Below are 26126 nucleotides of genomic sequence, written 5' to 3' on the forward strand. Positions count from 1 at the left end.
TCAGTGAGTGAACGTGTGTATGTGTGAGCAGGTGTGTGTGTGTGCATGTATGTGTGTGCACGAGTGCGTGCGTGAGTGAGTGAGTGAGTGTGTGTGTGCGCGTATGAGCGTGTGCGTGCGTGAGCGCTTGCATCTATGTAAGTGTGAGTGAGAGAGTGTTTATGTGTGAGTGAGTGATTGAGTGTATGTGTGTGTGAGAGTGTGAACGAACACCCCCACCAGAGACTCCAATGCTGTTGTCAAGTCAAGTAATGGCTGGTAAAAGTGGGTGTTCAACAGACACTGCAGCTGTTGGGGAAAGTTTATTTCCCACACTACTCATATGTGTATCCACTTCTATTGTGAACTTCGACCTGTGGCTGCGTTCCACTCCACTTCCAGACACACACTCGTGAACTTCCCTAAGCACTTCCCCCTTCATGAAGTGGACAAGTTTATATGGACAGACCCTCGACCCCTCGATTTTGACAGAGGGAGTCTACTCCGATGTACTCTTCAAGCAGCTCTATATCCCACAATTCAACTTGATTGTGACGTCACAGCAGATCGCGGTTAACTGAAGTGCAGGATATATTAATTGCATTGAGATTTAATCGCATAATACTTGCAGCTAACTTATGTTCACAGTCAAAGTTTATACTACTGATATTTTTTTCCGTTTGTGCATGTTATTTCCCTCCAACAGCTCATATACCAATAGGATGTAATGTGGACTCATGCATTTTCTGTAAAGCTGCTTTGAAACGATGTGTATTGTGAAAAGCACTATACAAACAAATGTGAATTGAATCAAGGGCTTAGTGCGTCTCGTTTAAACCTCATGCAATAGCTCCGCCAGTAGTGGCCACTCATGCAACGTAAGCAATAATGCACATCCGAGTGAACGAGGGAAGTTCGTGAGTGAAGGGCATACTAATTGGGAGTGGAACGCAGCCTTGGTTCACGACTAGAGAAAAAGGAAGTAAAAACCTAGCAGGAAGCAAGTGACGTACCTTGATCTGGACCAGGAAGTCCCTGAGGTGCTCTTTAAAGGCAGCAATGTCCTGATTCAAGCTGAACAGACCCGTGACAAACACCTTCACCTGGGCGCTGAAAAACACCATGGAGATTAACACATGACACGAACACATCCTGAAGACACAGACACAAACACCATGTTGTGGGCTCTTCTTACTCTTGCAGGTGTGGGAAGGCCGTCTTCAGCAGGTTGGCCACGTACTCCTGCACGTAGCCTTGATTGTTGCCCGCGTTGCCTGCGTTCAGAGCTACGCTGATTTTACCCTCTTCCACCAGGTTGAACATGTAGGCGAGGATGGAGGCGTGCATCGTCAGACCTGCCCGTCACAAACCACACAGATCAGTCATCAAATACACACACACTCAATGAATCAATAATTAGCATTACAGCAGTACAATATTTTTAGTGTTTAATTTAAATTTAGCATAAATAAAAGGCAGTAAAACTTGCTTTAAATGTTATAAACTTTTTTCCTTTTTTTGCATTACGGTAATGAGAATTTGGGAGCAAAATATGTGCAATTATAATGATAATTGTAAAAATTATTGCCAAAATGAAAGGAAAAGAAAAACTTCCCTTCATATTTTGCTTAATTTTTTCCCCCTTTTAATTTTCGGTAAAAATGAGCTGATTGTGTTTTCGACAGTGTTTGCGAGATGTGAAGCCTTTTTGTGCAAAATAACAGTTCCATTAGTTACACTGTAAACATGTCATTATCTCTCTGCCTAGCAACTGACCAGCCGTATGAGAAGTATCCGTGACGACGGAGAAAATGTGCTGCAGGATGTCACAGAAGTAGGTTTGATAGAAGCTTTGAGCTGCTCCCTCCTCCTGTGCGATGTTCTGCAGCATCGTGAACAGGACCTGAAGCCCTGGAGACGCACAAACACACACAGACGCCTTTTTTATTTGTGTTGCATGTGACACGAGTAAACCTAATGTCAGAAACGTACTGAGCAACCACACAAATCCAGGGCACAAATCACAAATTGCATTCAGAAACATTTATGAATTAAGTGTAGCTAGAAGCCTTTTGCACTCACATAGTGTATAGTTGGTATATTTGTTCAAGCACAAATTAGCTAAAAGCTAAATGCAACTGTAGCCCTAACTCTAGTCCTCCACCCACCTGTGTCGGCCACATTCCTCATGGTGTGTTTGAAGGCCCAGATGATGGAGTCCAGGACCAGTTTGAACTGTGCCGGAGGGATGGACAGGAATGCTGGGAAACACTGGGAGTTGACGGCTTGCAGCAGGTAGAAGAAATGCGTCCTGTGCTCGGGATACTCCTCAAAGTTCTGAGACAGAGAAATAAAGATCATTAAAGTAGGGCTGCATGATTTCGGGATTCTACGGGCCCCATTGACTTCCATAGTATGGTTTTTCAGTCAAGGGCTCCATCAACTGATTGGTTACCCAGATTCAGCAGAAGAAACTCAAAGCATAAGGCGTTCTAGGCTAGTTTTTAACAGCATGTGGCGTTCTAGGCTAGTTTTTAACAGCATGTGGCGTTCTAGGCTAGTTTTTAACCCTTTTAAACTGGCTGTGTCGTCGCCGACACATACCAGCAAGCTGTATTCATTTTACTGTAACTCTTCAACTGTTTGCACTATCAAAACCATTCAAATTGCCCCTGACAGTATACGGCTTGTTACGGTAATTTCATTCTTTCCGTCAGCAAATGACAGTAGCTTTCTGGCAGAGTGGGAAGGAAGGATTTGAACAGAGAGATACGAAGCGCGGCTGGTTCAAGTGTTTTGGATTGAATAAAATAATAAAAGAAACGAACAAATACATGGCGAAAGAAGTGGTAGACAGCAGAAGAGGGGATTGGGAGGATTTTTAAAGGGTAACTAAACCCCTGGTCAGAGCCTGACTCCACCCACTGGCAATATTTGAAAAATGCTAGAAAAGTGGGCAGACCCCAGCGGAGATAGAGGGGATGAACCGTGAGCGGAAGGGCGTGCACCTGAGAACTGCTGTCAGACTCTCTAAAATAAAGAGTGACTCACAGGGTCGCAAGACGACGTAAAGTACATGATGCATCTGATGAGTTTTATCGAGTTGATGTCAATAGCGCGCGCTCTCTATAGGCATATTCATATTTTGCCGCTATGTGAAAAAATCCAGCAAAATGCGCCAACGCGTTTGTCGACCCCAGAGGATTAACTTTAGCCTAACCATAAATTGTGATTAAAATATATATAATCACTCACATCAAGACGCCGCTGCGGTGGTGGAGTCCATGCAGGATCGAGGAGCAGCGTTTGGCACTGCGTCGCTGTTCAGCGCGAGCTGTGTGGAGAAGCCAATTTCCACCTCTATTGCGTTGGAAAAGCAATTCCGCGTAAAATGCAGGTTTTACACTCACGGTCTTCCAGGCCAAGTGCATGCAAACACTGGCGCCTAATTTCCAAGTCTGCTGGAAAGCTATGCAGTCCAGCAGTGCAGTTGCACCCAGCAACAGTACACCTACCACTGTACTAAATACAGATAAATCTACGCTAGCTCATCCAAGGGCGTGGTGAGCTCGTACCAAGGGAGGGCGTGGTGAGCTGGAACCTGCCTACGTCACGCAGTACCGCTTACGTCACGCAGTACCGCAACATCCAATAGGAAAATTCAACTGCAGTAGCCACCGTTCAACCTGAAGAGGGCAGCACTCAGACGTTTTTACACCATATATTGTAGAATTAAAACACTTTATACCCAAATGTCAAAAAAGTTACTCGAATCAATGAACAGCACTAATAAAGCCCCATTCTTACAGATCATTAACTAAAAAAAGTTGGTTTAGGGTTTAGTTACCCTTTAATGAAACTTGGGAGGCGGATGGCCATTACTCTTTCACATATCTTAGCATGTGGTGTGTGCATGCGTATATGCCTATGTATGCATGCATTTGTATATGTGTGTGCGCATGTATGGGAAAAAAAGTGTCCTAAATGAAAACTGTGCAACCCATTGTCACAAAAAAAGACTTGTATATGAGTATTATAGTTCATTTTTTAACTTTAAAGTGTTAGTTTCTTTCGTTCATGATTTTTCAGTTTTAATGTAAATAAAAATCAGTAAATTTATTCTCGCTTTTTTATTTTTGTCTATTTAAATTCTAATTTACAATCTCACCACACACAGTAATGGTCAATAACTGTAATTTGTTGAAAGCTAATTTTTTTTCTGAGAAAGATGACACCTTGCACATGAAGATAGCACATTGTTTTAGAATTTTACAGTAAAAAAAAATCTAAATGTGTGAAAAACACTTATTTTAGCTTCAGGTTCTAAAAGGGTTAACCGCATGCTCAAATGCTCACGAAGAAGAGCGCTCGTGCTTACGGCTGAGTCTGAGAATGTACTTGCACCTCAGAATGCTTTTATGGCATGAGATTAATGTAAACAGCCCACTGCAAACACCCTTGTAATTCGCTTCAACCTTTTTGAACTTTATGAATGATTATTGTATAGAAGGTTCAAGTGGTGTGTGTAAGGCATTGGAAGCAAGCAGAGTACGGCTGTTTCTAGAGCACGCAGTGCCGTCTGCTGTTAAAAACTAAAGCTCAGAACCGTTTCGAGAGAAAAATTCGGAAAATCTCCGAATCGATCCAGAATCATTTCTCGATTCACGCTGCATCGATGTATTGTCCCAGCCCTAGTATTCACACTATCAGACTTGCATTGGGTTGATGCTGACAATCTGAGATGTTAAACAAAAAGACGTGGACTAACCTTATTGATCATGTCGAGGGTGCACTCGAACACAGCATCGAATATCTTCGGGATCTCTCCTGTTATGTGGGCGCCAAGCTTGTTGACAATGGTTGCCATAGTGCTGAGCACCTCTGGTTCTCGAGCGGCCGGGACGTTCCTTTGGTAGTCGATGAGAACCGCCTCCAGCAAAGGTGGAACGAAGTTCTCTCCAACCTAAAGAGACAATAACAACAATGCTTTGTACTGCTGTCAAACCCGGCGTATTATTGTGGCATGAGCGCACACTGATCCAGGATCAGCAGAACTAACCATCTGTGGGTCGTTGGAGCGGCTGACCCATCCTGAGATGAGCTTCAGAGTCTCTCTCTTCACGGTCCGCATGCTACGTATCAGAGGCTGCTTCGTCACCATCTCACCTGCAGAGAAACAGCAAAGAGTTAAACGTGAGCTATTATCGTTAACATGTTATTAACACTTCGGCACAGGGTATTTCTACACTATTCAATACAGCATGTTGGGCTGGAGGGTGAGCGCATGCGCAGGGTGCTGTTCTGTTGGTGTGTGTCGTAATGGCGGTTATGCGAAACGTTGCTGTGCACTAAATAAAGTGTGTCAACTATATAAACGTTGCGTTTATTTCGAGCAACAATTACGTGGGTCACGTGCTCCATGCCAGGTGTGCTTGGCTCACCGTTGCTCTGGATGGCAGAAGAGATGTTCTCGCTCAGGCACTTGTAGACGTTGAGCATGTCCAGGTAAATGCGGCCCAGCTGCAAGACGAAGGGGTGACCCACGGCTTTACACGCCCTCACGTTGGTCTTCAAGATGCTGCCTAGCTGACGCACCGTCTCCGGGTCCTTCAGGATGTCCACGTTCTGATTGAAGAGAGACATCATGTGCTTTGAGTTTTGAGGTGCCGTTCTGTTTCAATCTTAACAATGGAGCATAAACCCTTAAAGCCACAGTATGCAAGTTTCATTGCTAGAGGTCGTTTTCTTTTTTTCAAAACAATTAATGTGTATCTTGATGACGCAGTGAATGAGTGTGGAATCATGGGAGTTGTTGTCTTCACCTCCACAGTCAATGGAAATCAATCCGACGGGGAAGTTTTCCTGGCGTTATTGTGGTATGATCAGGGCGGGGTCGAGAGCCTGGGACATTTTACATTGCTCTTTTATAATTGCCTGAAAGCCCCAGTCAGTGCCACTCCTTTCATGTTTTGGTTTATTTGCGATTAAAGTTACGTTTAACATGCAAGCTCCTCCTTCCATGAACTTAAACTTTGGTACAGTTACATTTGATCACTTAAATTCACATTTTATTTCATTCTAATGAAATAGCCACAAGTGCTGAATTACTACTCGTACTGGTCAGTTTATCTGATGAATTGAAATTGTGGGGAACGCAGAACGCTGTTTTACTTGGTCACAACAATCATACTAAAATAGATTTGAGTGTTGAAAGTTGTTATAATGTTACTCTGTGTGTTCGCTCGGTGGCTGGTATGAGACACTACAGTATGCTAGATCGAAAACGCAAGATAATTTTAATAAAAGCTGAATGACTTGTGCTGCTAAATGGCATGCAATTCGTTTTAAAATATATTGTATGGTAGAGAAAATGCTGTATTACTGTCGCTACAAACAAACAAAGGTCTTTCTGATTTTGCTATGTTAGCCACTTGACAAAATAGTGTTGTCAGAGGCGTTGGTCAATGCAGTAAAATCAAGGAAACGAGAGGTTCTGTGTTGAGCTAAATAACGATGATTCAGTTTCTGTCGATAAAAGTGTCCAAACAGTTAAATAACCAGTCTAATAAAAAGCATAATATATATTAAAGCATCTTTGGTGTTTCCATGGTTTCTACTGAAAAAAACGGAAATCGAGGGTAGCGCGGATATGACATCACTGACAGGTGACGTAATGATGCGGTCCGTTACACTGGTTAAAACAGCTGACTTCTCTGTGTTTAAATATTGGGGATTACAAAATATATAACATGGTTTTTGGATATTTTAATTGTGCCTTTAAAAGTGCAAGAAAAAATCTTGTTCCCTTTTGGTTTGGAAAGATAAAATAAACACTATAATAGTTTCTCAGTGAGGCTAGAATAGCACTGCTTCTCACCTTGGTGGCCTGCTGGATGATGCTGTCCCACACCTGGTTGGGAAGGAGCATGTATTTCTCAATGAGCCGCTCCTGGACGGTCTGGTCCGTCTGCGCTCCGATCATGTAGCCCACGGCCTCGTAGAACGTGTGCACCTGCTGCGGCTGCAGGTCACAGATGATGGTGTTGATGTTGTTGAGGATCTCGTCGATGAAGGGCATCACCTCGCCCACCTGCACCTGCACAAAATGCCTCCGGCACTTCTGAGCGATCTTGATAAACGTGTCACAGGCCATGTCCTGCACGCCATCATGGGTCTCTGAAAGACAGAGAGAGACTTTCCAATTAACATAAACCTTCAGATAAAATGTGCACTTTAGCAAAAAACATGCATGACCAGACAAAAGGTCAAATACAAAGCGTTCCTCACCATGCATGAACTCAAAGAGCTTGTTGACGACGGTCTTGAGGAACTTCCAGTGGGCCCTGAGGAACCGTGGGTATTGGCCGACGATGTACATGATGTTGGAGGCGATGATGGCCTTGTTGTCTTTCCCTCTTTTCTGTTCACACAGACCCAGCAGATCCTGAGACAGAAATATATGGATTTTACTGACAAACATTTACGTAGACAAACACTAGGCATCATACAATTGCTGAATTTATAAATGGTTCATACACCTGCACGACTCTGGATAAACTGAGAATCACACTTTTTTTTTTTTTCAAATAGACATCACATTTCTCCCACGATTCTGAACAGACAATTACTGTTAATTGCAGTGTTTTTTTTATCAGTTTGAATGAATGATTAAATGACTCACTCATAAAGACTTCACTTGTTTCATTACTGAATGAATCAGCATTTTTGAACGAATTGTTGAATGAATGATTAATGACAAATAAACTTTTTACAGTCACTTGTCGCCACCTGGTGGTGTAACGATGCTACTTTCAAAAGGTGATTTGTTCTTTTAATCGCTTCCGTTGACAACAGTGTCTATATCTGAAATATAAACTTTTATCCAATACTTCTGTGATAATATGATTATGTGTTACACAGAAATAATGATATTGTGTGGTTGAAAAAGGTATAACAGACACAGGCAAATCGATGTCATTTAGGAATAAGATCGTGTGGGTGTTTGAATCAAGATTGCTTTGTTTTTTTAATGATTAATCATGCAGCTCTAATGGTTACAGAGAAATATTAGGCATCATTCTCTACCAGACCTTCAAATTATTTCAAACACAAACTCACACAGCCTCATTGCTAAGAGACACATTACAGATTAAACAAACGTGGATGTGCAGGAGATGACCACAGAAGTTGTTGTTGTGAAAAAGAAAAAGGAGCCAAGAGCATTTTTTGGATGGGTCAGTTAGAGGCGAGTGCCACAGTGAGTCAGATATTGAGGCTAATTTGTTACGCATGTTCTGTTACTTTTGTATTGTTATTATATTTCATTGCTAAACTGACAGATAGAGGACAGCTTTTTATCATAAACTATGATAAGAGTTCTAAAATCTAAAAACACATCCTCTGATTGGACGGAATCATAGTCTGAAGTAAAAAAAAAAACAATTAAAATCGGAATCTGTGCCCATCATACACTACGCGATTTGAAATCTTTATCCATGTAAACATTTCCTGATAAACTCAAACACATGCTGAATAAACACCTTAATGACGGTGACGAGGAACCTCTTCTCGTCCTCCTCATGCATGGCCCCACTGATGGAGCCGATGGCCCAGCATAGCGTGTTCAGGTTCCTCCAGGACCACTCGGTACCGTTCACCTGATTGTGAAGCTTCTCGGTCATGATCCGCTCCGTATCAGCATAGTCCAGATGAGTCAAGTAGACTGGACGAGAAAAAGAGATCATTATGAAGCTTTCTCCAGAAAGATAAGCCGCGTGCTGTTGACAGAAGCTGCATGTGGAATCGCATATTTCCCTACTAGGCCGAAAAAAAGTATGAGACAAAACAAGTATGTCTGAATTCACAGCACTCATTAGGACAAGAGTAGGCACAAAGAACCCGGATGCCTTCTGAAGAGTGCGTAGGATGGACACTTTACTATCCCATGAGGCAACGGGAGAGGATTTGTGAATGGCCGTGAAGTGACACGACTGATGCTGGTTGATCACATGATGACGACAACATGGCGAAAGAAGTACGTGCGGATTGCTTTCATTCTACACACATTCATACTAAACAGAACATACTTTTTTTAGCGCTCGCAAAAGTACGTACTTATTCAAAATAAGTACCTACTCAAGAGAGTATGTGATTTCATATGCAGCCCTAGACTTTTTTTTAAATGCATTATAAGCCCGTCGTGATTACCCAGAGTCTCTCTCATGTTTTTGTAGAGGTTAATGGAGTCTGTGTCCTTCATGAATTCTCTCACCACCTCGCCCTGATCGTTCTCCACCACCAGAACCTCCTCCGGTTTGGCCATGCGACTCACCATCAGCAGACGCACCTGAGACCGGTCAAGAACACAGACGGTTTTTCTCCTGCTACCAACATTTTGAGGTGCACTTGCTGTACACTTGAGACTGACTGACCTTGGAGAGCACAGGCAGGTAAAGGTGTCGGCGGGGCGGCACGTCAAAGTGTTGGCTGGTTGAGAGCATTGGAGAGGTAGAGGTAGAGAAGGGACTCTCTCTGTAGAGCTCGGCGGCCAGATGGTTCCAGTACTCCAGGCAGATCTTGAAGATCTCCGTCTCCTCCACCTCAGACACCAGCAGCATGTAATGAAGAGCCTGAGCACATGGGAGTCAATGCATGAGTGAGTGTGTGTGTGTGTGTCACAAGGTTATAATCGTTAACGAAAACGAACGAAAAAACGAAAACTAGGTGGGAAAAAACATTGTCGTTAACTGAAATAAAAATAAAAACGAGGCATTACAAAAAAACGATAACTAACTAAAACTGTAATGTGTGTTTGGCAAAACTAACTAAAATAAAATAAAATTATAGAGTAAACGTCCTTAGTTTTCGTCTTTGTCAAGGTCTTTAATTTTTTAACGCTATTTAAAACACGCAGCGTAATCTTTCAGCTGCATTTCCTTTCCCCATGCGTCTCTCTGTCACTCATGCGTCTCTCACATGCGCGCACACACACACACACACACACAGCCCCTCCCCTCCGTGCACACCGCATCTCCATGAGAACGTGTGTTCGTTCGACGTTGAAAGCAAGTTCGCGAAAGGTTGGTATCTCTATCTCGTGAACACCTTTACACAATCACACATTCAAAAGTGGTATAAAAATATTTAAAATTCTGAATATAATTCAGTGTGTTAATGTCGACCCGAGAAGCGATTGCGCCTTCTTTAGAAACTGAACTAGTCGCAAGTTTGAGGTAAAATGCACTTTTTGGTTGTGGTTGTCGATGTCAAAACAGTATAAGCTGTATTAAATAATGTTATGTCATTTTTTTACTTTTACACTGAATGTTTGCTGCTTCAATCCAGATGAGTAGGCTATTGACTGTATAGGGTAAATTTAGAGTGAAAATTGTACAGCTGTGGTATTTGTAGCTATAGGGTGTGAATTCTGTAGAAGATCTGTAGATTTTTGGTACGGCGTGTGGATTTTGTAAGAGGTAAAGGAATTTCAAATGGGGTGTGAATTTTTTTCTAAAATTGTATAATATTTTTGTTGAGTTATTATTATTACACAATACCTTTTCTGACCTTTTTGAATCTTGCCCCTGACAAATAACCCAAATTACAAAAAAAGACTAAAACTAACACTAAAACTAATAAAAACTAAACTAAAACTAAGCATTTTCTAAAAATAAAAACTAAACTAAACTAGCAAACCCACTTTAAAAACTAATTAAAACTAAACTGAATTTGAAAACAAAAAGTCAAAACGAAATAAAAATAAAAACTGATGAAAAATGCAAAACTATAATAACCCTGGTGTGTCACTATCACATCATCTCTATACCTTTCACTGTGTGTGTGTGTACCTCCATGAGTGTCTCTCTGAGGTTCAGTCTCTTCTCTATCAGCTGTCCGTGCTCTTTGAGGAAGGTGCAGAGGAACAGACTGAGGTTCTGGATGAAGTTCTGCTCATCGTCTTTCCCATTTGCATACGCCAGACGGATATTTGTGTTCAGTGGAAGCATCTGTCGAGTAGAATAATGAGGGTTTAGTTTAAAAACGAATAGTTGTAGGTTTGTTATAGTTTTTGTTTTCATACTTTGCAACACTCAAGCAGAAACTGCACTGTTCACAAAATAATCACGAGTTTAATTAGTGAAATTCAAGGCACATAATACTGCAGACTTTTGCATAGACGGCGTTGACATCAAGAGGTCATCCAACCAGATCTAGTAACATGGTCATGCGCTACCATTCAAACATTTGGCTATATTTACTTAACCAAAAATACAGTAAAAACAGTAATAGTGGAATATTATTAAAATGTCAAACAACTGTTTTGTAATGTAATTTATTCCTGTGTTGGCAAAGCATCATTACTCCAGTCTTCAGTGTCACATGATCCTTCAGAAATCATTCTAATATGATGATCTGATGCTCAAGAAACATTTCATTTCTGAAAACAGCATTTATTTGAAAAATAAATCCTTTGTAACATTATAAATATCTTTACTGTCACTTTTAATCAATCCTTGCTGAATAAAAGTAATAATTTCTTTAAAAAAAATTAAAAAATCTTCCTGCCCCTGAACATTTGAAGACTAGTATATATGCGTGCGAGCTGTACCTGTTTGAGCTGCATCATGGTGAGAGTGAACAGGTTGACAAACTGCTCCTCGTACTGACTGACACTGACGCCCGCGATCTCCGTCAGACACTTCAGAGTGACGTTCCGGAACATCGGAACATTCAGAAACTGTGGAATAAGTCGGAACACAAATGATAAACTTTCTGGAACACAAGACATGCGAAAGAGCATAAATGTAGGAGCACCAGCTCGGACACAAAGCCTTAAGGCAGAGGGCCCATGAGAACAGCCAGCGCTCCCAATCAATCTTCCTCTCTTTCTTACGCACTGGCAAGCTGAACCAATGACAGTGCGCCTTTGTGAGAGGAGTGAGCGTATCACACAATCAAATAATTACAATTTTATTTAGATGCTACATAAGAAACCCCTCGTGTCTTGTTACCTTGTACACCAGTGTGCTGATGAGTTTGGTCTCAAATATGTAGCCCAGAGGAATCCAGTTCAGGAAACGAAGGAGTGTCTCTAATGTGGCGTGGACCAGAGGGGCATTCTGGGAATTTTCCTGAAAAAACAAACAAAAAAAAAACAGAATGATATCCAGGTTAAAAATGACAGGCCGAAGAATACTGTACTAAACTTATCAAAATAATGACGGTCACTACTGTGATATTCTGCTTCGTACGTACCATGACAAACTGGCAGAGCTGGAATATTTGGGAAAATTCGTTGCACATACTGCAAGAGGTAAGAGAGAGAGGTTGAGTAAATATTACTGTAATCATTGTCCCAACTACACCTACAGCTCTACTGACACGGTCTGTAACGGTCACACGCGTACCTGTCCTTCAGGTGTTTGGCTTTGACCTGAGTCATCTGGCCGCTGGAGAAGTCAAACACCTCCTCACTGAGGAGCTTCAGGATGATCATGTTGTTCTGACACAGGCTCTCACTGGTGCGACTCGCTCCCACGATGTCACTGATGAACGTGGGCCAGTGCTTCGGCCACTCCTGCTTCAGGATCTACACACAAACAGGAACACAGTGAGCCATACACCGTCACAAAATCATGACAACAAAAAAAATCCTGAAATGATGCTCACCTGCACCAGGATCATGTTGAGCTTTGCTATGTAAACCCCCTCTTTCTGTAAGAGCAAAAACACGAGTCGGTAAGGATGCGTTCAGTGCCGTGACAAGTACAAATCAGGGTTATTACAGTTAACTAAAATTAAAGGTATAGTGGAGGATCTTTCCGAATTTTAGATAAGACCCGCCCTCTCCACTTTTTGAATAAGTTTGATTGATTCACCAGAATGATTGACAATTAGGAGGACCAATAGTATAAGTGATCCACCCGGAAGTAAAAAATCCTCCATTATACCTTTAATACGTTTAATATGGGTTTTAAAGTTTTCATATTTCTTCAAGTTGTTCATTTCATTGAATCAATTGAAATTGACTAATTAATTGAAATGAAAAAAACTGAATTGAAATGAAAACATGAATTGAAAAAACTTAAACCTATATTATAGGGATGCACGATATATCGGCCAATGTCAGTATCAGCTGATATATGTAAATTTTGAAGAAGAAAATTTGGCGGATATATTAAAGCAGATAAATAATGTATTATTTCAGTTTTGAATTGCTTGAAATATGATTCAAATCACTTGAAAATACAGTTCAGTGCAACATGTGCAGCTACCGGCTACATAAAATCACAATGAGAACATTATAATTGTGTGCTTGGGACATGGATTTTAATAGTACGACTTTTGTTTTTGTAATCAGGCTCTCAAAAATTATATTACATTTTGGATTTAGATTTATCGGCCAACATATCGGTTGTCGGCTTTCAGATACGAAGAATTATCGGTATCGACCAACATTTTCATATCGGTGCATCCCTACTATATTTCAGTCAGTTTGTCAAAGCAACATTTCTCATTTTTGTTTAGATTAAGTTGAAGTACTACTTCAGAAAAAAATTTTAAATTAAAAAATTAAAAAATAAATAAAACCTTTAGTAAAATGAAAAAGGAAAATTACAAAAAACCTTTTTTTTTTATATTTATAAAACCATAATAGGACATTATACTTAAATAACACTGGTGCAATTGGTAGAAGATAAAATATCTGAATATCTAATATCATTTTTATTACCTCTACGCTGTTGGCATCAGAGGAAGTCTTGATAATCAGCCCAACGACATATTTCTTAATTCCTGTGAACAGAAAGAGCTGTCAGTTTTTTTGTGCAGTCCTTGCGCAAGAAGTCATAACGTTTTCATATGACAGTATAGTCATATAATGTGGAGGGGTGTGGTAGATTCTCCACAGAGCAAGGGTCCTCAACTCTGACCCTCGAAATCTACTGTCCTGCAGAGTTTAGCCCCAACCTGGATCAAACACACCAGCCAAATAACTTCCAGAAGACCTTGATTAGCTTGTTCAGGCGTGTTTGATTCAGGTTGGAGTAAAACTCTGCAGGAAAGTGGATCTTGAGGGCCAGAGTTGGGATAGAGACAAAGATCAGTGTCGTCACACATTCCCTCACCTTCACATTGGTTTCGTGGAAGAATCTTCCAGCGTGTTTTGATCACTGTCTCCAGTATCTGAAGGGCGTAGTACTGCAATACAGATAACAAAATGATTAAACAAGAAAAGAAAAAATTACCATTTTTGACAAACACAGTCATCCACACACACACACACACACACACACTCCCCATGTGAACTGTGAGCCTAGTACTGACAATAAATCCAAAAATGTATATTTAAAAATTCTGTATGTAAAAAAGTTGGTGAGGGACGGATATGAAAAGTTTGTAATACAATGAACAAAGTAGCACATTACATAGAAAAAGTGGCAGGTCTATTATTTTGCATATGCACTCCAAGACTTGACGCACATATTGTTTGACATACAGTCTCAGAACAGTACTAGAGTTCACACCATATGTAGACTTGGGTAATGTTCGCAAATGCGCACCCGAGTTCAGAAAGCAGCGTTCACATCATCCAAACAAGCTGAACTCTGACGTCAATCAAACCTGTGCGCGCACCACAAGTGCCACCCTATGGTTGACATTTGCCTGGCAAAATGTAGAAAGGCATTAGCGTTGACATACTTTTGTCTTCATGTTCTGTGAGAACTCCAGTATGGTGTCCACTCTGGTCCAGGCATCTGGGTGGTCCTTCAGGTTGGTGAGAACTTCTTGTGCAAGCCTTTGCTAAAATAACGACAAGAAAGCACTTTTGATGCACTGTACGTGTCTGGCAAACACCAAACAACGACCTGAAGTGTTCAAAACTTCAGAAATTAACACATACCTGAGATCCCACATCATAGTACATGGAGTTGACGACATTGTCCAGAAGGTTGATGTCTAGCTTCTGACTGAAGTCCAGCAACTGTCGTGCTGTGTGATCCGCCAACATGGTCATGTCTGCCGGCATAGAGCTGCAGGAGACCGGGAAACAAGACGGGCCACATCTTTTAGATATCAAACGTCGAGTGACAGTTCTTTGACTCCTCATCCCATTACCAAGTTGATCATTTCAGTTAATGAAAATTTTTTTTGGGTAGTTTTAGCTTCAATTGACTGAAATTGGTTAGTTAACTGAAATTAAATACTATTTTATTTCAGTTAGTTGTCAATGCCATGTTGCTCATTTTCGTTTGTTTAAATTGAAGTACTACTTCAACTCCTAAAACTCGAAAAAATAACTAATAAAAATGTCAAAAACAACAAAAAAATTACTACAATTTTAACTAAAATGAAAAAACTACAGTTTTAAATATGAACAATGTTTGTTCAATGATACACTGGTACAAAATGAGTACTAATATCACTACTAGTTGATTTCTGATATTAAAAGTTAGACACTAAACCAGTGGCTCACACCACGTGTGTCCACAAAACATGCATTTTACACTGAAATACAACCTATAATGACACCGAGTGCAGTTTTGCTGAGATCACTGATATTAGTTCTCCATGCAAAAGAAGTGCTAACATGGCAGATCAACATATTAACTGTGTGTACAGCTATAAAAATGAAAAAAAATTAACAATTTGAATTAAAATATCATAATATAGACTCGTTAAACTTTTTAGAAAGCAGCCCACATGGATTCAAGCTGAGCTTCTGCAGCTATGGGCAGCGAGAAGGAACAAAACGCGTTTTTGTTTCTGTTTCACATCAGGCAATGTCAGCAAACTAGCACTTCATTCAACTCGCGCTTATCTTAGTTGTTAATATTTATAACACATAACCATCTCACCGAACACCTTTAACTTACCTGTTTTAATCAAAACTCCTCTTTTCGCTGAAAACAAAACAAAACAATGCTAACGTGGTTCAGGAACCTGGAACTGGGTTTAGTGTCGTGGAAATTTGCGTCGCGTCAAAACAAGATCAAGACGTCAGGTGTAAAAAAAAAAAAAAAAAAAAAAAGTATGTTTGATCTATCTCATTTTAAACGATAGCGTGTGTACAAATATTCAAAAGGCAATCTGAGTATAAAGCAAGTTCACTTTAAATGCTAACTAGCTGGTTACCTCAATGTATAGTCATACACACTACAGTGCAGAGAAAACGATACATGAAAACCCCCCGAAACACACAATTTCGGTGTTATTTTTAATTATTGTCTTCAGTAATTGAGTCCGGGTCCTCTTTCAGTCAGCAGCTCGTGTTAGTTCATCTGTCTCTCTGTATGACGGTTTACAGCTCGCTTTAACAACTCAGTCCGTTTTATAACAACAGCATCAAAGCAATCGTTAGTTTATTCTTTTGTCTATTGCAGAAAAAAACGTTGTTTTATATCAAATATCTGCGAGAGACTGTGACCCAGCTCCTCTCCAGTCTCATGCATCACACGCAAGACCGGTTGAAACCGGTTCAGACTGGCATATTCCATCTCGGTTTAGTTTTCAGCCCGTAGCGCCGCGTAAAATTCGGACTGTGGACACGCCCTGCGCTGCAGCTGATTGGCTGGAGGGAGAGCAGGGCGGACACCTTGCTCGCATGTGATTGGCTAGAGTTGCTGTCCGTCAGGATTGACCCCTCCCAGCGCGCATTTTGCCCTTGGTCTCATGTATGAGGCGGGTTTTGCATCACAGCGTGAGCGTGAGGTGGGCTGGACCGCGTGGAGCATGGAAAATTACTGAGATGTTGCCCGTGATCTACAAACGGTAACTGACCATGCTGTGCGGTTTTAGGCTGTGGCTCATGTTTGAAATGCTCTATATGCTCGTATTTATAGTTAAAAAGTAAAAAAACAAACACATAAATATTAGAATTGTAATAATAAAGTTTATTTTCACATATTAAGTTTCATTTTCACCCATTAATAATCACACACATACAAACACAGTCATTTAATTTGTAACATATTCAATAATTTAGTGTTTTGGGCCCTTTGTTAAATATGTCTGACTAGGGGATAGACATTATGTCCACATGTATGCAACATTCATTACTGCTTATTGAATAAATGTCATGTAAACATGTCCAGGTCACACTCTTCCTAATATAAACAATAAGAAATTATACATTTAGCAAATTAAGATCATCATTAAGATTTGTTGCATTGCATGATTATTTTCAAGATAATTCAGCAAATTCCCTTTACTATAATGCATATATTATATTTTTGAGGGTTTTTCTTTTGTTTTTCGCTAAATCTCTTTGTTGTCAGTGGTGATTCTCAGTAGGCCTACTAATGTTTTTTCTTTTGGTTTTTTTTTTTTACAATTTTAATATGTTTTTTATTATTATTTAATGTAGGCTACTTTAAGACTCCTATGATGTATGAATACCTAATTTAATTTAATTTAAATATAAATATAAAATATACATATATATAATAGTTGAATTTAGAAAATTTTATTTTACATATTTTTATTATTACTTTAAGGTGAAATGTGACCTGGACATGTTCTTAACAAGGTTTTTAAGATTCAATCTATTATACATGTATCCAACAACAATTTACTATGGAGGTTTGCTCAGTTCAAAAACACATCAAATACCCAGAAGCAAATGACATATCTTAGGAAAATACCAGTCTTCTCCACTAGGGTCATTTCTGTTTCTCATCACTTCTCTGATCTTTTCATTTTTCTTAGTGAATTAACTAATTAACACTACCTGTTCTGCTCCTGTTGCTATGCTGACTGCTATTACTTTCGCTACCCCTTCTGCTTTGGCTGTGCTTACTGATGATGTCATCGTCCTCATGACGTTCATCCTGTTCATCGTCATCCTCAAAATCCAACTCGTCACCATGTGAGTGTCCTTCATCATTGCCCTTTTCCTCATCACTGTCATGATACACATTGAGTTTCTCATCCCCATCTCTGTCTATGTGTCCTGCCTCCATGTCGTGGTCATACTCCTCATAATCATCTGGATAATCATCGAGAAGAGAATCCCGCGAGTTTGGAAGGTCCTCGTGATCTTCATGTCTGCTTTTACTATGGAAAAATGAATGAAAACAATTCAGAGGCTCTGAGAAAGATAATAATTCCTTTAAATATGCTCTTAAAATGCATCACAGAATAGGTTTTATGTCGAACATCAATGAACAAACAGGAAAACAGGTCTCATTGCATCCGCTTGAGGGAGAAAGTGTAAACGGCAGTATGAACTGATGGTGATATCTATGGACATATCTATCAGTCTGCATATGTGATGGACATCGGTTATGCTCATCTTTGCTCGCTCCTTATATCTTGAGTAAAACAGCTCTATATATAACAAAGCATATACAACAAAGATGGAAGTGATGCAAACTGTTTTACAGAATACGGAAGTTTATTGCACATTCCTGTATGTGTCACACCTCATACCTGTGTGTGAGTGATATCTCACCTGTCATACCTGTATGTGGGAGGAGTCTGGCTGCCAGAGTGGGCAGGGCTTGGAGTCTGTCTGTATGTCCAGGCTTTAGGAGCTTTACTGCTGATGAAGGACTCACTCAGACCACATCCATGCAAAGTGGCAGAATAGAGCTTTTCTGCTGCTCTCTTAGCATTCATCTGAGAGAGAGAGAGAGAGAGGGAGCTTTACATTATAATTTTCATCAACATAATTTGTAGATATCTTTGAGATGCTTGTCCTCTCACTTAATATTCAACAGTATTATTGATCTGACTGTACTGAATCTGAGCTGGACGATGGCATAATTTTTTGCAGAACTGCTTTATAGATGAAATGAACTAATTTAATGTTTGATGATCTTTACAACGGAACTGAATCAACACTGAACTGACTTCAGCTGAGCAACAGCCAAAATGCATCTTTTACCAGTTTATCACTGTAAAGCTGCTTTGAAACCATCTGTATTGTATAAAGCGCTATATGAATAAAGGTGACTTGACTTAAAGAGCTGCACAAAACATTTCCAGAAAATGTATTAGTAAAAAAAATAATTTATTAATTTATTAGTAAAATAAATTAATTATTATTTTTTAAATAATCAAATCAAAAAAATCTGCACAAAAAAAAATCCAAAAAGGAAACTTTTTCTTAGTCATTTTTTTTAAATGTAAAAAACAAACAAACAAACAAACAAACAAACACGCGCTCTTCACCTGTGCAACCTGCTCCAGTAGCAGAGGTCTTCCCTTCACTCTTTCCTGGATTCCTCTCATCTCTTGCTGGAACTCTCTCTGTCTCTGGAGATCTTGTTTCCTGGTCCCATGAGCACATGTACAGTATATAAGCATTGATATGAATAAATGCAAATTTCAAGTCCTGAAAAGTGAAGCCAAAGCCCCATGGTGGCTGGCTGTGGTATAGGTCTTAAACCCCACCCTCTCCATGTAATTCAATGGGAGACCAAAAAAAAAAAATCCAATTACATGTCAAGTATTATTTTCCCAAAGATTCAAAAGTATTTTTTTTATGAATATACTTCATAAAAAATAAAATGGTTTCTGTCAATTTAGGTAGTTTTCATCATGTGGACATATGTTCAAGTGGTCAATTAGTATGGGTATATACAGTAAATGCATAATTCTGAGCAAAACCTGTTTTGAAATCGGTTGCACTTTATTTGACAGTACATGCACTTACCTAAGAAAGTACTTGGTAATAAGGTAGCTACATGAGTTAAGGTTAGGGGTAGGTTAACAGTGGGGAGAACAAGTATTTGATACACTGCCGATTTTGCAGGTTCTCTCACTTACAAAGCATGTAGAAGTCTGTAATTTTTATCATAGGTACTCTTCAACTGTGAGTGACGGAATCTAAAACAAAAATCCAGAAAATCACATTGTATGATTTTTAAGTAATTAATGTGCATTTTATTGCATGACATAAGTATTTGATACATCAGAAAAGCAGAACTTAATATTTGGTACAGAAACCTTTGTTTGCAATTACAGAGATCATACGTTTCCTGTAGTTCTTGACCAGGTTTGCACACACTGCAGCAGGGATTTTGGCCCACTCCTCCATACAGACCTTCTCCAGATCCTTCAGGTTTCGGGGCTGTCGCTGGGCAATACGGACTTTCAGCTCCCTCCAAAGATTTTCTATTGGGTTCAGGTCTGGAGACTGGCTAGGCCACTCCAGGACCTTGAGATGCTTCTTACAGAGCCACTCCTTAGTTGCCCTGGCTGTGTGTTTCGGGTCATTGACATGCTGGAAAACCCAGCCACGACCCATCTTCAATGCTCTTACTGAGGGAAGGAGGTTGTTGGCCAAGATCTCGCGATACATGGCCCCATCCATCCTCCCCTCAGTACGGTGCAGTCGTCCTGTCCCCTTTGCAGAAAAGCATCCCCAAAGAATGAGGTTTCCACCTCCATGCTTCACGGTTGGGATGGTGTTCTTGGGGTTGTACTCATCCTTCTTCTTCCTCCAAACACGGCCAGTGGAGTTTAGAACCAAAAAGCTCTATTTCTGTCTCATCAGACCACATGACCTTCTCCCATTCCTCCTCTGGATCATCCAGATGGTCATTGGCAAACTTCAGACGGGCCTGAACATGCGCTGGCTTGAGCAGGGGGACCTTGCGTGCGCTGCAGGATTTTAATCCATGACGGCGTAGTGTGTTACTAATGGTTTTCTTTGAGACTGTGGTCCCAGCTCTCTTCAGGTCATTGACCAGGTCCTGCCGAGTAGTTCTGGGCTGATCCCTCACCTTCCTCATGATCATTGATGCCCCACGAGGTGAGATCTTGCATGGTGCCCCAGACCGAACTTGAACTTCTTCCATTTTCTAATAATTGCGCCAACAGTTGTTGCCTTCTCACCAAGCTGCTTGCCTATTGTCCTGTAGCCCATCCCAGCCTTGTGCAGGTCTACAATTTTATTAGGGCTGCACGATTAATCGCAATAAAACCGCACGCGATTTGGCAAAGGCTGCGATTATTTTAAGCGCAGCTTGTCAGTGGAGTGCGGCTGATCGGTAGTAAACACTGCCCCATTTGAACACCAGAGGGCGCTCTCACGCAAACACGCTAAATATGCCCCGCCGCAGAAGTACAATAACGGCGCATCATTCCAGGAAATCCCTGTCGCTGTAGCTGAATAGTGAGAAGATTGAAACGCTTTGATTAAACATGACTTATAAATGCACAACTGCCTTATTCTGTGTCAGAAGCTCATCATCTCACAGAAGGAGGAGCTCAACTGTCCTTATGAAGTGAGTTTGGAGTAAATGCATGTTATTAAATGTTGCATGTTATTAAAACGAGGTTCATAAATGATTCTCGTGTTTGGAAAGATATTTGACTCTTGTTGTTTTTTTCAAATGCACGTTATAAGTGACTCAAACTCACAGTGCTTTCAGATGGAGCAGCGTTTACAGAGCCGTACATCAATGACAAACTGCGCATAAAAAATAATCGCAGCCTTTGCGATTTTAAAATCGCGATAAGCGATCTCGATTTAAGTGCGATTACATGGAAATTGCGATTAATCGTGCAGCCCTAAATTTTATCCCTGATGTCCTTACACAGCTCTCTGGTCTTGGCCATTGTGGAGAGGTTGGAGTCTGTTTGATTGAGTGTGGACAGGTGTCTTTTATACAGGTAACGAGTTCAAACAGGTGCAGTTAATACAGGTAATGAGTGGAGAACAGGAGGGCTTCTAAAAGAAAAACTAACAGGTCTGTGAGAGCCGGAATTCTTACTGGTTGGTAGGTGATCAAATACTTATGTCATGCAATAAAATGTAAATTAATTATTTAAAAATCATACAATGTGATTTTCTGGATTTTTGTTGAAGTGTACCTATGATAAAAATTACAGACCTCTACATGCTTTGTAAGTGGGAAAACCTGCAAAATCAGCAGTGTATCAAATACTTGTTCTCCCCACTGTAGGTTATTATACCCAGTTATTGCAATTATTATAAGTAGTACATAGTATGTACATGGGGAACAGGACTGTAAAATAAAGTGCTACCATTTAAATGAATCATTTGATACAATGCACTTATTGTGTACAGACATAAATACCTGAATGTAATTACAGCTGTGTTTACCTAAACTCTTTTAGTTTGGACGGGCAGGTCTGAGCCAGGGCCACATGCGGATCGTTTGCCTGGGCTCTCTTTGTGATCACTTTTTGCAGTCTCTTCTCTCTTTGTTTTTGCTTCTCCTTCCATTTCTCCTCTTCGTCTTCGGTCTGCTTTCTTTGCTCGAGAACTTTTCTACTCGTAGGAGTAAAGAGCTGTCAGAACTGAACTTTTGAAGGAGGGACTCCACTCATGGGATGACGGCGCTATGGGAAGGGACAGGGTTTGGGCTAAATGCTGCCTTCAAGTCACGTCACAGTGACTGTATTTTTTAACATGCACACACATCTGTGCCACCATTATGTAATGCTTTATAGTGGGAAACTCTTTGAGTGCCAAAATAAGTGCCAAACAAGTTGGGAGTTGTCAATTGATTGGACATTGTAAATAGTCGATTTACTGATTAGTTTTGTACTATTGATAAAGAGTTGCTCTAAAGCTTGCTAGAAAGTACTACTTATTTACCTGGATTATGAATTGATGAGCTTGCATGACAAAACTACACGTTCTCTCATTCCCTCTGCATTTCCATCATATCATTTGTGCTTCATTTTGTCTAAATTCATAAAAGCATGTTACTCTTATTAGTATTAATTTTTTTTGCCATATGGCAGCAATAGAGTCCGTCAGTGGCCGTCCACTTTTTCAGCAGCCTTGGTTCCAGAAGTATTTCTCCAATAGGGATTTTAAAAAAGTCTTTGTGATTTCTACACTTTGGACCAAAATCAATCCTATTGAACCTCCTAGGAGGACTTGAAGGCAGCGAAAGGATTCAGGGGCATCTACATCTCAGTAAAGTCTTTTACTGTTCATGGGGTTATTAACGGGACACACACTGGCAGGGAAAGTCAAATTCCAGCTTTGGAATTCCCAAAAGCCGGAGACACAGGATTTCACTTGGAAAGCTCTAGCGGGATTCGGGTGTAAAGCAGGGTTGGGCATCATGGTTACCTCACAGCTTCTTGCCGTTTCTTGGCTGTATCCGTGATCTTAGCGGTCAAGCACTCCTGGCTTCCGGACAGCGAGGAGCAACGGGATGAGGAAGGCGAGAGGACGCGTGGGCTCACAAACGGCCAGCGGGACAGTTTCGGACTCTGTATCTCTGCTTCGATTTCTGCCACGATGCGTTCTTTGTGCGAGGCAATGTCAGCCGTACGCAGCTGGAAGGGTTTGCATGCCGTCACGGGCCGCACTTCTCTGGTCTTCTCCAGCTGCTTACGAAACCTCCTGTAGCTGGCGTCAAAGTCTGGAACTTCAGTGTTGATTTTGGGTTGGTGGGCCGGTTCGTTGTCCTGGACGGCCTTCGACGTCTGTTTCTCGCTGAGATGCCGTGCTAGCATGCTAGGAGGCATGGATGCGTTGTGAAGCAGTTCTCTCGCCCGCATCTGCATCTTTATCGCCCTGTAGAGCTCCTCCTCTTTCTGCTGCTCACCCGACGCTGCTTCCCTGACCGCCCGCGGGACGGGTTTAGCCTTAAACGGGCACTTTTTCCTCTCCTCTTCCTCTTTGACGTGCTTGAGCATTTTCTCGTGGAGCTTGGCCTCCTTCCGCTCTTTCTTCAGGCGCTCGCGCTCCAGGAAGCTGAAGGGTCTCTGCGAGGCGTGTAGGCGTTTCTGCTCCATGTCCCGATGGAGCCGCCGGCGCTCCTCGTCGCGCTCCTGCTGTTCCTCGTAGAGCGCGAGACGCACGTGCGCGGGCATCGGACTGGCACGAAACTTTCTCTGGCACTCGGTAAGCTCGTCTAACTGGCGTCGGAGATCCTCGTTCTCTCGTTCGATCTCAGAGCGGGATTTCACGCCCTTCTTGCGCAGTTCAAGCTCACGAAGGGTCATCTGGAAAGGCTTGGGAACCGTGACTCTCGGATGCGAATAATCGTCTGCGGTTTGCTTGCGTTTATTTAGCCGTTGACCCCTAATCGTTCTTTTGGGTTTGCAGTCAGTCTGGCAGTCAGCGGGCAAGCTCCGCAGGGATGATGAAAACGGCTGCCGTTGAGGCGGAGAAAGATTTTTGACACTGAAGTCATGCCACATGTTCTTAATGTGCTCTTTAGGCGAGACAAGAAGGCCTTTCTCTGTGTTGCCATCTCTTTGGCCGTTTTCATCAATGCACTCTTCATCAGAAAGGTCAGAGGAGTCTGAAGTCCTCCGCAGCTCTAGAGCAGACTGGGCTTTTTTCAGACCACCGGTTCTATCTGGGGAACTGTATAAAAAAAATCTGAATAAATATCTCATTTTCATTCTGTTAATAAGCTGAAGGAATGTTGTGTTATACACTACTATTTAAAAATTTGGGGTCACTACAAATGTATTTATGAAAAGATGTATAAACTCACAGATTGATCCGATCAGTGTTGTCCGCATCGCTCACCCCTTTGAGGTCCAGTTTCTTGCGATACATGTGTTCGAGTTCAGCCATGGTTTGGAGATGAGCCGTCTTCAGCTGCTCTAGTTTACGGTAGTACTCCTGGTTTGAGAAGTAGAACTCCCTGAGGTCGATGTGATCGCCCGTTACACGGTAGTCTTTGATCAGCAGAGCATTGCTGTCTTTAGCTGGAGCATCATCAGCCAACAGCTCCGATCCAGAGTCATACTCCATCTATCAAGATACACACAACGACCACTGGCTGATTTGCTTACATACATCTTCTCACTGAAGTCCATATAGCAGGTTAAGAATAAATGTAAATACATACCTATTTCATTGATATTTGGGGCAAAAAATACTTTTTGGTAGGCCTACTATATGCCTTGCTCTTACATAGAGTTAATGTAAGATATCTCGCCAATTCTTAAAGATTTTGATCCTTTGACTGACAAACAAAAGTGTATGCTTTGAAATCAAGGAGTGTAGATTGAGATTCAAGTGTTTTCATACGTCAGACTCTTTTTCATGAAATTCTTCTCTGGAAAACAGTTGTGTGCGGTCGGTATAATTGTGTGTGTGTGTGTAAGCTGTTAATCTGCAGGTCTGTCGTCTTTAGGGCCAGATGGCAGATTGTTCTTCATTCATGCATTATATTGTCTCACGGTTCTTCACCATATTTGAGAAGAAACCTACAGCATATTACACATGTGTAGCTAAATTAGGACATGTATGTTGGCTTTATTGCAAAAATAAAAAATAAAAAAATAAAACGTTTACTTGTGAATATTTGTTCCCCTTAAGTGTTTATTTATTTAGTATACTTATACAAGTAAATTCAGTCATAACAATCACATCAGGTCAATTGATTTTTCCTACTGATGTCCTTAGCATAACATGCTTATTGAACCTCGATACAACTAAAGGAGGTTAATCTCTCTTCTTCATCATTAGTGAGATGCTTAACCACCCCCTAGTCTGTTACACAACTATTACTTTCAACATTGTGTAAATAAATAATGTTTAAGCCCAAACGATGGATATTGCCAGGAAGACATTGACTGAAAACCTCTGAATTAGCGTGTTTCGCTTTGTGAAATATCTCTAATGTATGTTGTGCAATATTGGCCCTAAAGCAAAACCCCAAAAATATAATTAAAAGGACTTTCTTTCATACTTTAGTCAATAATAAATGCAGTTCAGTATGTTTTTTTAGTCACCTCTTTCTCATAGTGCCTGTTGTCCAGTGCTCGCTCCCTCTCATACTGGGCTAACGGGACTTTAGTGTGCGGGTCCACCGGCGTCTTCAGACAGGACGTCACCAGGACATTCGTTCGGTGGGACTTCTCCATATCTGTCTCTCTTCCCAGACTGGTAGATTTAATAACAGTATAATTTAACAAGTAAAGACTGACTGCTTCCCTGACTGTAACAGGTGCGCGTCTCCTTGACGACCGCGTAGCGTCGGGAAGCCGCAGTGACGTCGCTGAGCCGCGGGAGCGCGCATCTAGAAAAGCAGTTTATTTCTGAGGCTTGAAAACAGAGCGATGTGTTTGAGTTATACGTCTATTTACATCTATCTATAAATTACAGAATGGTCTGTCTGTCTGTGTGTCTGTGTGTGTGTGTGTGTGTCTGTTAACCGCATATCTCTCGAACCGTTAGTCCGATGGATTTC

The 26126-nt window shown here is 41.0% G+C and overlaps 2 protein-coding genes across 4 annotated transcripts in view; both read right to left on the minus strand.

The window, feature by feature from the left end:
• Positions 1–16463, minus strand: part of xpo1a (exportin 1 a) — a 19816-nt gene extending 3353 nt beyond the window's left edge. The window contains exons 1-24 of one of the 2 annotated variants that reach the window (XM_084402042.1): positions 16114–16237; positions 15855–15881; positions 14882–15011; positions 14680–14781; positions 14106–14178; positions 13712–13773; positions 12649–12693; positions 12387–12568; positions 12235–12283; positions 11991–12110; positions 11588–11716; positions 10827–10985; positions 9411–9608; positions 9187–9325; positions 8520–8701; positions 7267–7423; positions 6857–7155; positions 5421–5604; positions 5039–5145; positions 4748–4942; positions 2148–2316; positions 1756–1890; positions 1175–1334; positions 993–1089 (exon numbers count right to left, since the gene is read on the minus strand). In XM_084402042.1, the coding sequence (XP_084258168.1) occupies positions 993–1089; positions 1175–1334; positions 1756–1890; positions 2148–2316; positions 4748–4942; positions 5039–5145; positions 5421–5604; positions 6857–7155; positions 7267–7423; positions 8520–8701; positions 9187–9325; positions 9411–9608; positions 10827–10985; positions 11588–11716; positions 11991–12110; positions 12235–12283; positions 12387–12568; positions 12649–12693; positions 13712–13773; positions 14106–14178; positions 14680–14781; positions 14882–15007 (3069 nt within the window). In that variant the 5' untranslated portion in view covers positions 15008–15011; positions 15855–15881; positions 16114–16237. Of the gene's footprint in view, positions 1–992; positions 1090–1174; positions 1335–1755; positions 1891–2147; positions 2317–4747; positions 4943–5038; positions 5146–5420; positions 5605–6856; positions 7156–7266; positions 7424–8519; positions 8702–9186; positions 9326–9410; positions 9609–10826; positions 10986–11587; positions 11717–11990; positions 12111–12234; positions 12284–12386; positions 12569–12648; positions 12694–13711; positions 13774–14105; positions 14179–14679; positions 14782–14881; positions 15012–15854 lie in introns of both variants that reach the window. The other variant, XM_084402043.1, reaches the window with a different exon arrangement.
• A 1008-nt stretch (positions 16464–17471) lies between these two features.
• Positions 17472–26126, minus strand: fam161a (FAM161 centrosomal protein A). Of its 2 annotated transcripts, none has more exons than XM_084402702.1 (7): positions 25669–26126; positions 24420–24682; positions 23039–24286; positions 22055–22222; positions 19153–19252; positions 18440–18597; positions 17472–18033 (listed from the first exon to the last, which is right to left on the minus strand). In XM_084402702.1, exons 1-7 carry the CDS (start codon positions 25798–25800, stop codon positions 17694–17696), a joined length of 2409 nt encoding a protein of 802 aa, XP_084258828.1. In that variant the 5' UTR covers positions 25801–26126; the 3' UTR covers positions 17472–17693. The 2 variants fall into 2 exon arrangements, with proteins under 2 accessions (XP_084258828.1, XP_084258827.1); XM_084402701.1 differs by having other exon boundaries at positions 18431–18597.

The sequence above is a fragment of the Rutilus rutilus genome (genome assembly GCF_951802725.1).
Source record: "Rutilus rutilus genome assembly, chromosome: 2".
Classification (NCBI taxonomy): Eukaryota; Metazoa; Chordata; class Actinopteri; order Cypriniformes; family Leuciscidae; genus Rutilus; species Rutilus rutilus.